The sequence below is a fragment of the Malaclemys terrapin genome, chromosome 1 (assembly GCF_027887155.1).
Source record: "Malaclemys terrapin pileata isolate rMalTer1 chromosome 1, rMalTer1.hap1, whole genome shotgun sequence".
Lineage (NCBI taxonomy): Eukaryota > Metazoa > Chordata > Testudines > Emydidae > Malaclemys > Malaclemys terrapin.
This window is the reverse complement of record NC_071505.1, coordinates 100322904-100336283: the sequence shown is the minus strand read 5'-3', so window position 1 is coordinate 100336283 and position 13380 is coordinate 100322904. Positions and strand designations below refer to the sequence as shown.

The 13380-nt window shown below is 45.6% G+C and overlaps 1 protein-coding gene across 2 annotated transcripts in view; it reads right to left on the bottom strand.

The window, feature by feature from the left end:
• The window catches only part of LOC128839879 (uncharacterized), a 225220-nt gene that overhangs the window by 68585 nt on the left and 143255 nt on the right, over window positions 1–13380 (bottom strand). The window contains exon 11 of one of the 2 annotated variants that reach the window (XM_054033239.1): window positions 7377–7643. The exons of the other annotated variant lie outside the window; for it this stretch is intronic. Coding sequence (XP_053889214.1) covers window positions 7377–7643 — 267 coding nt within the window. The remainder of the gene's footprint in view (window positions 1–7376; window positions 7644–13380) is intronic. 2 annotated transcript variants of the gene reach the window in all.

Here is a 13380-nt window from a genome sequence, read left to right as displayed (position 1 = left end):
CTCTCCATTGAGAAACTAATGAAATCCAGATCAGAGAAACCCACGTTGGCGAACAAGGCATAATTTACCATGACACACAATTTATCCTTTCTAATGAGACACACAGACCTGCTGCCCCAACTCCACTCATTCACCAGGGGAGAAAACTTCCTTATTAGGAGAGGGTACAGAATAGGAGAAGGGAGAAGATTAAAATTTTGTGGTCGTATTTTGTGATTTTCCTTCTGGGGGTTGGAGGTGTGTGCAGTTTGCCAGCGGAAGTAGGAAACAATGGAGGATTTTGTTGGGTGTTTCACTCCAACTTTTGACATCTCCTTTCAGTCACATTGTCCAGGCCTCTGTTCCCCTGTTACTTGAGGGCATGCACTGAAAGACCTAGGTACTAGAGAGAGGAGGGCTTTACACATAACTTAGATATATATAGAGAGAGACACCAGCCCCCTACCTCTAAGGGTATATCTACAATGCAGCTAGGAGTGTGCTTCCCAGCATGGGTAAACAGACACACACTAGCTCTGCTCTAGCTCATGTGCCAAAAGTGTAGCCAGGGTAGCATTGGTGGCAGCTCAGGCTAGATGCTGGAGTATAAACCCTCCTGGAACCCCTGTTATTTTCAGTGCAGTAGCTCAAGCAGATCTAGTGCATGTCTGTCTACATGTGTTGGGAAGCACACTCCCAGCTGCAGTATAAACTACCCAAAGAGCAGGATACTACCCTAAAATGCATCCAGCCCCGTCTCTCAGGGTTAATTAGACAGTTGCTCCAGCCGGTCAGTTTATGGGGACTGAGGCAGCACCATCCAGTCTCTAGAGCTGGGGTTGGGATGAGAAACACCATCACACTGAAATACACCCTCCCTCCCAGAGAGAAAAGGGGAGGCTGGATAAGTGACAACATCTGAGTTGACATCTGTGAATGTGCTGCCCCAAACCGTACTGTCTTCAGTTCAGCCCAGACTGGGATTTACTCTCTGTCTAAGGTTACCCGCAGCTAACCATGCAGAAGTAAGGGGTGTCCCACACTGCAGTTATTGTTGTAACTCATGTGCAATGTCCTAGATACCTTGTGATGGGAATAAATAAATAAATAGATACTAAATGTCTGAATTCTGCCCTATAAAAGATCTACTCACTACAGAAAGAGTCTGCCTCATTTTTCATTTTATTTTGGGGTCCACAATTTTATGTTTGACATTTCAAGAGTTCCTCTTTTTAGGTCTCTTATTTTCCAAGAGAAAACTTGCCATTTCTTTTAATTTTATGTGGCTTGTTCTTTTTTTTTTTTAAACAAAACAAAAAGAAAAACATTTTGATGCACATTCTTATGGCTGGTCTTAGCCCCCATTGCTCACTTTATCAAAAGCAGATGGTGTTTGCTGAATGTTATTTGTTCCAAAAATATGCAACATCCAACTGTTAGCTACAGAAGTGTGAAAAAAGGCCTGACGTGTGAACAAACTTTCTCCTCCTTATTCTAACACAGAAAGAGTGTGGCTATTTCTGTATATGCAATTCACCTTTCCATCACCCAGAAAGTAATTTTCTTCTAACCTACCATTGGTGCACATCACTCTAAAACAGATTGCATCAAACAATAAGTGTAGATAAAACTTAACCAGAGGGTACCCCGATACTCTCTGTAATGAGGATTATCATTCAATGTTTAAACCGATGCAACCCACAGATGAGGGAAGACAGCTGCTTTGAGACTCCCTACTACCTCCCTGGATTCCTGGATTGGAACTGCACTGCTAGTGAATTCGCAGCCTGCAACTGTTCTTAGAACCCCTCTGTAAGGTATAGAGACAGAAGGCCTCTGCGGAGGTGGCATTGTCTCTCCAGGGGATATAAGCAGTTCCCAGGGGAACCACAGTTTTTAGGAGCTGGACTCCTACTTCTCCTGCTAGAGTTGCGGGGAAGACAAACCTGCTTCCCACTGACAGAAAAGTTCAAAGCATACTCAGGGAGAAGAATCTCAAAGGTTTCCTGCCATAGTACTCTCTTCTATGGGCTTTTCCGAAAGGGGGGACAGTCTAGAGTCCAGGCCAGTGGTGGGCAACCTGCGGCCCATCAGGGTAATCTGCTGGCGGGCTGCCAGACCATTTATTTACATTTGTATGGCTGCCCGCAGCTCCCAGTGGCCGCAGTTTGCTGTTCCCAGCCAATGAGAGCTGCGAGAAGCAGCGGCTAGGCCTGCGCCGCTTCCCGCAGTTCCCATTGGCTGGGAACAGTGAACCGTGGCCACTGGGAGCTGCAGACAACCACGCAAATGTAAACAAACCATCTGGCAGCCTGCCAGCGGCTTACCCTGACAGGCCACGTGCAGCCCGCGGACTACAAGTTGCCCACCACTGGTCTAGGCCCTGGGAAATAGGCCTGCCCTTGGTTACCATTTTCACAGAGTTAAACAATGTATGGTTCAAAACAGTTTATAAGAAATTTAAGCAGGAACAAAACCTTGTATTATCTTTTGGCTCTGAATTTCAAATGAAAGGTTCTGAGATGAAGATTCCCAGGCCTGGAATTCCACAGCTGAAAGGTGTTTAGTGCTTCCTGTGAGCAGCTGAGCATCTTGTGTAGACTAGGGAAAAAAGATGTTTTTCTTTCAATCAATGTTGCTTAACTCAGCTGAAAACCCCACTGAATAACTATGTGAGACACTGTTTAACACCTTTAGCTCAATTTTAGCAGGTCAGGTCATACCTGCCCCCTCTCAGGGGCTTTAACATAAGTTAAAGTACAATGGCTTTGTCTTGACTTGAGTTTTAGAAATAGATTAAGCTATCTAGCAAGAAACCTTTAAATCTAGTCCAGTCTATGCAAGCCCTAGTGACCTCGGTGGGAGCTGAGGGCATTCAACCGCAAGCAGAAGACACTTAGCAGGACCTTGGTCTTGACATGCCAATCCCTGCATAAATACAGGAGCATGAAGCTTCTGGAAACATCTTTTCTGAATAAAGTAAAAAATATATATATACCAAACCACCGTCATCCCTGCAAGGTGCCCCTTTATGTTTTTAAACTACTCCCAGTTTGCTTAGCATTTATCTAGAAAAGTCTAATTACACTTGTCGCTTAATGCAAATTGCTGGATAAATAAACATAGAAATAGGAGCTTAGTGACTGTTAGGTTTTCTTTAAAATTCTGTCTAAAGGTTCATTATACTACACACAAAAGAGAAGGGAACTTCTTACAATGCGCTTATTAAAGGCACATTTTCTACAGAAATGATCATAGTGTGGTTGTATAATAGCATATCATTTGCTTTGTTGGCATTTCCAGCATGAAGCTTCCAGACTGCAGGCACAAATAGTGAAAGGGGCTGCAGGGATGCTACTTGTGCTGTGAGAGGTGTCAACAATTATTTCATGGAGGCGGATTCTTTACCCAACAAGGGGAGCATATCACAGCATTAGCAGAATATACACATTTACCAGGAAAAAAATGTAGCTCTGTATAGCAGTCAATAAAACAAGAAACTTATTTTAGTACATACATCCTATAAGTTGTGGAGCCCACTGACTTCCTATGGATTCAAAACCTTGAAGGGGATAATGGTAGTTTGTCTGAGCAGCCACTGAGTAAAGACTAAGAGTATGTTCTACCCCACAGCAGCTGTGAGTCAGGCTCTGCGGGTCTTGAAGCTGGGTCCACATGAGTCCTGGCAGTCATCACACTCCAATCCTCCACCCAGCAGCTGGGACTGGGGTCCATAAAGCCCAGCAGGGGCATGAGCCCTGCCGTTATGCTCTCATTGGGAGAGCTCCAAGGCTCCTAATTGAGCCACACCTCTATTCAAGCCAGAGGAGGAAATGGGAAGTTGTCCATACAGCTGGGCTCCACCCTGCCTGTCTGGTATTTACCTGTACATGCCTTCTGAGCCTGACCTCCTGGGAGCCTGACTCGGCCTGATTCCTTGTAACTGACTCTTGATTCCCGCCCTCTGATTTGTGTCTCGATTCTGATCTCCTGGTATCCCAACCCAGCCTAATTCCTGGTCAATGGCTCCTGGGCCCAGGACTCTCAGCCCACACCTGACACTAACCCGTAGGCCAGGCCACCCACACCCCATCCCTGACACTGTACTGCTGCAGTGCTGTAGCATAGACACGTCCTACATTGATCAAAGGGGTTTTTCCATCCATGTAATTAATCCACCTCTCCAGCTAAGTCGCTGGAAGGATCCTTCTGTCAACTTAGCCATGTCTACACGGGGGTTAGGTCGACCTACCTACGGTGCTCAGGGTGCAAAATTCTTCACAGCCCTAAGCAATGTAGCTAAGTCAATCTAATGTTTAAGTGTAGATCAAGCCTAAGAACAGATCTCAGCATTTTTCCCTGGGCTATTATAATGTAATAAGTTAAAGGGAACAGCTATAAAACTGGGCATATTCAATGGCATTAATCCTGACTTTGCCCCTGCGCCACAGGCGAAGCTCCATAGGTTTGAACAGGGTGCACAACTGGGCACGGCTGCGGCTCCATTTAAATTACTTTTAGTATCCAACCTGACCCAGAAGATACTATCTCTGTGCATGGTGCCAAAACAGCCCAAAGGTGAGCTCTGCGTTACCTACCATCTGTCGTACCCAGAGCCAGAGTCTGGCTACTGATGACATTGCTCCAGGGGACTGTTTGGTTAAGAACACTTCTTTCAATTTGGCTGTAGCCAGGTTCTAGGTGTGTGGGTGGGTCAGGGCATTAACGAATGAACATAAAGGAGTTTTTTTGTTCCTCCTCTTTGAGCTCTCAAGAGACTTTTACTTGCTAGGGCTGATGGCTATTTTAACCTTGTCAGTCCATTCCCAGGAGTTGTGTAGTATCCTGTGCTGCTTTTGGAAATTTTGTTGTTATCCTGAAAGGGCAATTATTAGGGAAGTGGGGATTAAGTCCATTATACATTGTTTGGACAACTTTCTTTTCACTGAGGGTTGTGACTCAGAAACTTGCCAGCACATTTCAGCCTCTTTTCAGGAACTGGCAGCAAAACGAAGAGCGCTGCTGGCTGAGGACCTGGCATTTGTGCTGACTCTCATGTTGTGGAGCTGGATATTCTAGTGGGTGAATCAAGGATAGCAGAGGCAGAAGTATCGTCTCTAGGTCACTGGTACATTCTATATCGGGAGCATCCAAAGCCATGTACTTCCAGCTGGCCACTGCTATGTCTGGAGAGCACAAACCTAAGCACTTTATTCAAATCATAAAAGGTGACTGCCGAGCATTGCAGTCATTTCTAAGAGCTTTGTTATTATTATCTGTGCTATGCTGGATGCTTTACAGAATTCTTGGACCAGTCCAAATGAACAGGGAAAGCGGGCCAGTGCGTGTGGTCTGATACAGCTCATGGCTCAGATACTATAGTGAGGGCTCTGTAAAAAGAATCGAGATACACGGATGCTCAGTTTGCAGACTGAGTTCCCCTGGAAATGCGGAGCCTATGATGGTGACCTTAGGGCCAATGACCCCAGTGATTACGTAGATAATGGCTAGTGTGGGGGAGTCAGGCCAGACGGCTACAGGAGAGTGCTCATATTGGGTTCCAGGAAGTGCTAAAAGATCCTTCCCCAGCCTTTGGGGAGGATCCACAAAGTCCAGGAACTAAAATAATTATGGGGGACAACCAAAAATGTAGCAGGGGCAGGTGCGAAGGTCAAAGGGTCAAACAAAGGGAACCTGAAGGGGACACCAAGCAGAGAACCCCGGACAGCACCCACTGCTCCTCAAAGGTGTCAAGGGAGCCAGCGGACGCTGCTCAGAGGAACTGCCTGGATATGTGAGCGAAGGCAGGATTGGAAATAGGCCCCACAGTCGCAGGAAACTCCCTCAGCCAACCTCCTCTCCCTGGTCTTATAGATGGCTACTTTGTCCAGCGCTAGGAGGAGATTGACAAGGAGGTCCCGAGACTTTGTGGGGCCACGGATAGGGTGTGCGTATAGGAAAAGGTGAGGGGAAAAGTGCAGCCAGAAACGTAAAAGGATGGTCAGAAGGAGCCAGAACAGGGACTGCAACCTGGTGCATTCCAGGTATACGTGCGCCAGGGTCTCCCTCGCATCGCAAAAGGGCCAGGCGTCAGGGAGGGGGGTGAACCATGCCAAGTAAACGCCCATGCTCACGGCTCTGTGGAGGAGCCACCAACTAATATCCCCGGCGGGCCATGGGACTAGGGAGACAGGTATATCAGCCCCAGGATAAGCAGGACCTTTTCCCCTTGGTAGCTGAACAGGGGTTACTCTAGGTTAATTAGGACACCTGGGGCCAATCAAGGGCCTGCCAGAACCTGTTAAAAGCCTCCCCTTCAGTCAGATAGGAGCATGTGATAGGATCTGAGGGAGGAAGGCGAGCTACTGGAGAGCTGTGCTGCGCATTAGGAGGGAAGCCACGCAGGAGAATCCCTGCCCAACAGGGTGGACGGCCCTTCCGGGCCCCGGAGGTCTAAGAGAAGAGACTCTGCCAGAGGGAAGAGACTGAACTGGGTGTCTGGTCTGTTGCCACCATGCCTGGAGGGGCTACCAGAGACTGAGAGGCTCCCCTCCCTATCCCCCCATCAGGGAGGATTGGAGGAACCCTGCTCCAACAGGATGTGGACAGTAAACCCAGAGGCTTGGGGAAAATTCTGAGGGAAAAGAGGAGTACCCCAGCCCACCGCTAAATGGAAGCACGGGACCCACCGAGGCGGAGAGAAAGCTTTGTCACACTGGGCTTAGAATTTTTAGTCAGGCCACCATTTTGGTTAACTGTTACCTGATTTTATAAAGCTGTGGCCTATTACTTGCGCCCAAGCAGACCTCTATGTGCTTTATTTGCCAATCACATGGTGGCACGAACATTCAGTTACAATCAGCTGAAGTAATGCATGTTGAACAAGCTCTCTGGACCAAGGTTTTTTAACATGGCTGTCTACATTTCATATGCAAAATTTGTGCATGTACCCATTATATGTACAAAGCCCATATCTGAGTAATTGCACATGCACAAATAGGCAGATATGATGACAATTTGTTTTACATGTACAAATGTGGTGTCTGTGTGTGCACTATGGACAAATACAGAAATTTTACAAGTGTAATTCAGGCAGGTAGTTTTGAAAATATGGCCCTTTGAGTTTCTGCTGCTAGGAACAAGACATACCTCTTTACAGGAGGAAAGAAATGTTAAAAGTGCATTCTTGTCTATCTGAATAACAGCGGGAGTAAGAGTTATTTTATAGTAGTGGTAATGCCTGACCTATAGCAACACAATGAAAAGTGTGGGTGGCACTGGGTTTACAATGTGCTTTATAAGCAAGAATTATGGAAGGCTACTATTCTCTCCCCCTTTTGACCTCTGTATTTTTACTGAGTAAACAACTTCAAACAAACTCAAACGTAAGAACTCACAATCTTCAAAGTTGAAGATAGTCCTAGTCTCAGGTGCTCGGAATGCAGGAATTTGAGTCTCCTGGAGTTTTGAGTAAATGTATAAGGCTTGAGCTTGTCTTCCCTCAGCTTTTCGTTGTTGGTCCATTCCCAGCAGAATGGTGTGGTCCAGTTTGGAAGGTCTTCCTCTATTTGCATGACTGGGTGTTTTGGACTCTCCAGGTCTCTTATCTCCAATGCAACAGCCATCCATATCCTTATTTGACTCTTCATCTGGTTCTTTCAGTACTGGAAGATATTTAACACACACGAAGATAATAGCATTAAGAATTGTTCTGAATAGGAAAAGAGATGAGGGACCAGGTATATCTCCTTTGGCCATTTCCCAGCACACTTTTGAGAGGGAATGTGACCTAAAAGATTCAAAGCACAAGATTTCAAGTCAGACAACCTGGGTTGTATTCCCAGCTCTGCCATCTATTTGCTGGGTGAACTTGGGGAAATTGCAACCTTTCTGTGACTTGGAGTGGGAGAATACCTACTTCACAAATTAATGTGAGGCTTCGGTAGTTAAGGTTTGTAAAGCACTTTGATATCCTCAGATAGTACATATTATAGAAGTGCAAAGTTCTTTGGGAGAAAATCAGATCCTATGGGTGCATGCTATTGTGAAGCATTATACAAGTTGACACAAGAATTTTTATTTTACATCACCTACACAGCATTACATATGAGTCACCAAGTCTCAAGAATAATTGTTAATACAGGCATCAATAGCTACACATTTTGTTCTGCTCCCAGTCCAGTTTACCCTTACTGATACTCTGAGTGTAAGTGTCTAAAATGGGTAAAACTTCAAAATCTGGTTTACCAAATACCAGTAACAGTTGATGCGTGCCTAACCATTCCTGCTCCACTTTCATAAAAAACATCATCATCATCTTAAGAGACCGAAAGTAAATTATTTCTTCTAATTTATAAACATATCTATCATGCCCACCTTACATTCTAGATTCTGGGAATGATCTCACTTCACCTCTTTTCTTGAAAACCCTGTGAATAAAACAATTACTAACTTTCTCATAACTGTTGTTCTTCGAGATGTGTTGCTCATGTCCATTCCAATTAGGTGTGCGAGTGATGCATGCATGGCAGCCGGAAAAATTTTTCCCTAGCAGTATCCGTCGGGTCAGCCTGGGTGCCCCCTGGGGTCACACCTTCATGGCGCTCAATATAGGCCCTTCTGACCCACCACCCCCTCAGTTCCTTCTTGCCGGCTATTCTGACAGAGGGGTAAGACAGCAGGTATTGGAATGGACATGAGCAACACATCTCGAAGAACAACAGTTACGAGAAGGTTAGTAACCGTTTTTTCTTCTTCGAGTGATTGCTCATGTCAATTCCAATTAGGTGATACCCAAGCCTAAGTTTTAGAGGTGGGGCCGGGGCTTAAATGTTTGCTGACTGGATCACCACTCTACCAAAGGCTGCATCATCTCTGGCCTGCTGGGTAATTGTATAATGTGATATGGAAGTATGAATGGAGGACCACGTTGCTGCTCTGCATACTTCTTGGGTCAGAACATGTGCCAGGAACACTACTCATGAAGCTGCGCCCTGGTGGAGTGTGCTGTAAGCGAAAGGGCTGGTACCTTCGCCAGGTTGTAACATTCCCAGATGCAAAACGTGATCTATGACTAAATCCTTTGGTAGGAGACTGGAAGCCCTTTCATTCTGTCCGCTACTGCAACAAAGAGCTGAATGGATTTCTGGAACAGTTTGGTTCACTTGATGTAGAAGGCTAATGCCCGGCAAATGACCAATGAGTGAAGTTTTTGCTCCCTGTTGCTTGAGTGCGGCTTAGGATAGAAAACCAGGAGAAAGATGTCTTGGCTGACGTGAAACTGGGAAACAACCTTAGGAAGGAAAGGTGGCCCCATTAGTCTGGAAAGGACCAGATTGAGGTCCCAGGCTAGGACCAGCTGTCGGACGTGTGGATATAGTCCATCAAGACCTTTCAGGAAATGGCTGACCATAGGATAAGCAAAGACCAACCAGCCCTCTGCGCCTGGATGGAAGGCAGAAATGGTGGCCAAGTGAACCTATATTGATGACATGGACAGCCCCTGCTGCTCGAGATGGAGAAGGTAGGCCAGTATAAGGGGTATGGACATGAGTGTCAGAGATGGACGGTGCTGCACCGACCAGATTGAAAATCTCTTTCATTTGGCCAGTTAGGGAGCCCTGGTGGAGGGTTTCCTACTGCCCAGGAGAACTTGCCTGACTGGGTGAGAACAAGCGAACTCCGTCAGGTTCAGCCATGCAGCTTCCATGCCATGAGGTGCAGCAACTCGACGTTCAGGTGCTGGGGATGGCCGTGATCCTGTGTTATCAAGTCTGTGAAGAGCGGCAAGGTGATTGGGGCTTCATCAGACATTTTGAGGAGAGATGTGTACCAGTGTTGACGGGGCCAGGCTGGAGCTATTGATATCACCGAGGCCTTGTCCCTCCGAACTTTGAGGAGCGCTCTGTGAACGAGAGGGATGGGAGGAAACGCATAGAAGAGGTGGCCCCCCAAGGAAGGAGGAGCACATCCACAATAGAGCCCAGGCTGTGATTAAGGAAGGAGCAAAACTGCTGGCAACTTCCTGTTGCATTGCATGGCGAACAGGTCTATCTGGGGAAAGCCCCACTGTTGGAAGATGAAGTTTGCGACGTCCGGGAGCAGGGACCGCTTGTGGCCTTGGAATGACCTGCTGAGATAGTCCGCCAACTCGTTCTGTACTCTGGGGAGGTATGATGCTTCCAGGTGTATCAAATGAGCTACACAAAAGTCCCACAGCATTAGGGCTTCCTTGCAAAGGGGAGAGGAGAGTGAACCCCCTGTTCGTTTATATAAAATATCGCTGTGGTGTTGTCCATCATAACCAATACACATTTCCTGCCAGGTGGACACAGAAGGTCTGACATGCTAGGTGGACCGCTCTCAGCTCTCTGACATTGATGTGGAGAACAAGCTCCGCCTGACACCAGAGATCTTACGTCCTAAGGATTCCCAGATGTGCACCCCACCTCAAGGCTGATGCGTCCATCACCAGCGAAAGGGATAGCTGAGATGTGGTGAAGGGAAGTCACGCACACACCACCTGCAGGACGAGCCACCACAGGAGGGAGTCGAGGACCTTATGAGGCAGAGTGACAACCCTGTCCAAATTGTCCTGAACCGGCTGATGTACTGAGGCTAGCTACAAGTGGACACTGCAAAAAGACGCTTGCTGAGGCAAGAGCTAAAGACATTCCGGCTAACCGTCACTGGCAGTTAGAAGGAACTGAGGGGATGGCAGGTAGGCAGGGCTCTATATTCAGTGTCATGAAGGCATGACCCCGGGGAGGGGACCCAGGCCGACCTGACAGATATTGCTGGAGAACTTTTCAGGCTGCCATGCACACAGCGCATGCACACCTACTTGGAATTGACATGAGCAATCACTCAAAGAAGAACTATTTTTGCCCATGCTGTTGGACTGACACATCTCATTATTAATGTTATCTTAAATGACACAATAGCTAGAAACATTATCAGCTGCAGATACTGAGAATCACAACTCCAACCCCTCAATATGGCAACAGAATATGCCAAATCCCTGTGACAATTTTAGAGGTTCTACTTTTGAGGACACAGCCATACTGGCATTCTCCCGTATTCTTCTGGTATTCAGGTTTTTTCCACTGAAGACATATCCATTTTCTTTGTTAATATAGCTCAGCTCAACACAGAGTTCAATGAGCTAAACAGAAGAGAGAGACCAGCCACAGGACTTGAATAGTGACGTGTGACAGGGTGTACTGGCCCACAGAGGCTCTGGGGAATCATTCTTCTGGACCTATCATGCCCCCTCCCCCAAATGGATGCTGAGAAGAAACCCAACTATCTCTTCCTCTATTTCAGGATTTTATCCAGAACCAGCGAGGGTTAAACAAGTAGGTTATTTGGCAATTAGGTATTGTTAATATGCCAATTAGGAACCATATAACCGGCTGACCTTTACTGGGTAGGGAGAAGGGAGCTCAGAGATCAGCCAGACAACCCACAAGTAAGGACTTTGACCCAAGATGCTGGCCTGAGTGATTTTTCCCCCTGTGCTTTGAAATATTTATATTTCTTTATTATACTTGCTGCCAGTAATAAACTATAAAGTAACAGTGGGGATGGAGAGGCCCATGTTTAGTTTGTTCTACTAACAGTATAAAATAAACACATCAGTGCAAGAAGTAGGGAAGACAAGATATTTTTCCTGCTGGACCTGTTACTGAGGGGAGAAATCTGGGATCCATTTGGGTGAACTCAATAGGTAATATATAGAACACCAGTGGAGATTATATCCTGCTAACATTACTCATATAAGTAGTTCCCTTTATTTCAATGGTGCTACACATGTGAATATGGTGAGGTGGGTTTGGCCCCAGCTGGAGCAAAGTTAAATGAAGAGGAGACCAACAAGTATAATGGCAGCTCAGAATGACAGAGTTAGTAACGCTATGGAGTCCATTTATGCCAGCCAGTGCGGTTGTGACAATGGGCTGAAGAGAGCCATGATGCCTTTCTGGGGAGAGAGAGAGAGAGAGAGAGAAAACTGCCAGTAAAAGAAAAATCCATTAGCAGGAAGGCCATCAATAGAGGAGATTCCTAGTTGGCAAGGAACCTCCTTGACAGGAAATTCCCTACATTTGTTGATTCTAATCCAACTGACTTGATTTGAATTTGTAACCACCAGATGCAATTCAAGCAACTATGGATATTCGAAAGAAAATAAAATAAAACCTTTTTAAACCAATAAGTATCATTCTCGTACACAGATGAAAATGATAATCAGTCAAGAAATGGATAAAATCCCCCCCCCCCCGCAAAAAAAAATATTGAAAGACCTCTGGTATCAAGCTGCCTTTCATTTGTATACATATCAGATTATGGAAGATCTCTCTTTATACATTTTTTAAAAAGGATGGCAGCCTCAGTTCAATAGCGTTAGTGAGACAATCCTTTAAGCTGTGTCAAAATGCCAGTTATCCTCAGATGCCACCCAGATTTGAATAATTTTGAGAAAGACAAAACCACAGAAAGGCGGAATCGTCCTTTGACTGCTGCTGCTTTTGACACGGCTGCCTCCCTCTCCTTTTTACCAAAGCATCTTCCTCTCTCTATCAGCCATGACAAGTGCCAATCAAACCTTCTGTTTTCTAAGGTTTTTTGGGGGGAAAAGAAACATGAAACATTTTCTAACAATCACTGAAGGAAGGTCTACTATCAGTGTGTGGTCCAGGGGAAGCCAGCCTTTTCCTTTTTCACTTCTAATCTCTGACCCACTGTTTATCTCTTTTTTATATACACTTTAATCTCTCTGTTGCTCCAAAGGATACTAAACAAATTGTAGGTCAGCATGGATTAGGCTGCTTTGTTACCAATGATTAGTACATTTACTTTTGCTTTAACGTCTTCAGCAACAGCTTAATGTCAAAAAGACCCAGCAGAAGTTTGTTTTATCTCAACTGAAACTATATCCACACTGCAATAGAAATGCATTTTCTGGTTCAGAAAAAAACTAGAACACAATGGGTACATACTGCTAATATCTCAACTCTTTTAAGCAACCCCCTTAGTAATTCCAGAGCTCAGAGAAGTCTGTATTAAGCAAGCCTACCACCACATTCTATGCTGTTTTTACCACGGGACAAAAATTAAGCTTCAGAAAGATTTTCTTAAGAGACCAAATTCTGCTCTGATTTACACAGGTGGAAATGAGGAGCAACTCCACTGGCTTCAGAAACAATTCATAAGACAATGCTGTAGACGATTTTGCTAAACGGGGGTATCCAATTGCTAAGAAAATACATTGAAGTATATGGACAGGGATTAATGAGCAGTATTATTAGATACACTGGGCTAAATTCAGAGGTGAAGTTTAAAGTGGTTGAAATCAGACCTCCATAAGCAACCTATACTCAGGCCAACTCCCATAAGCCTACT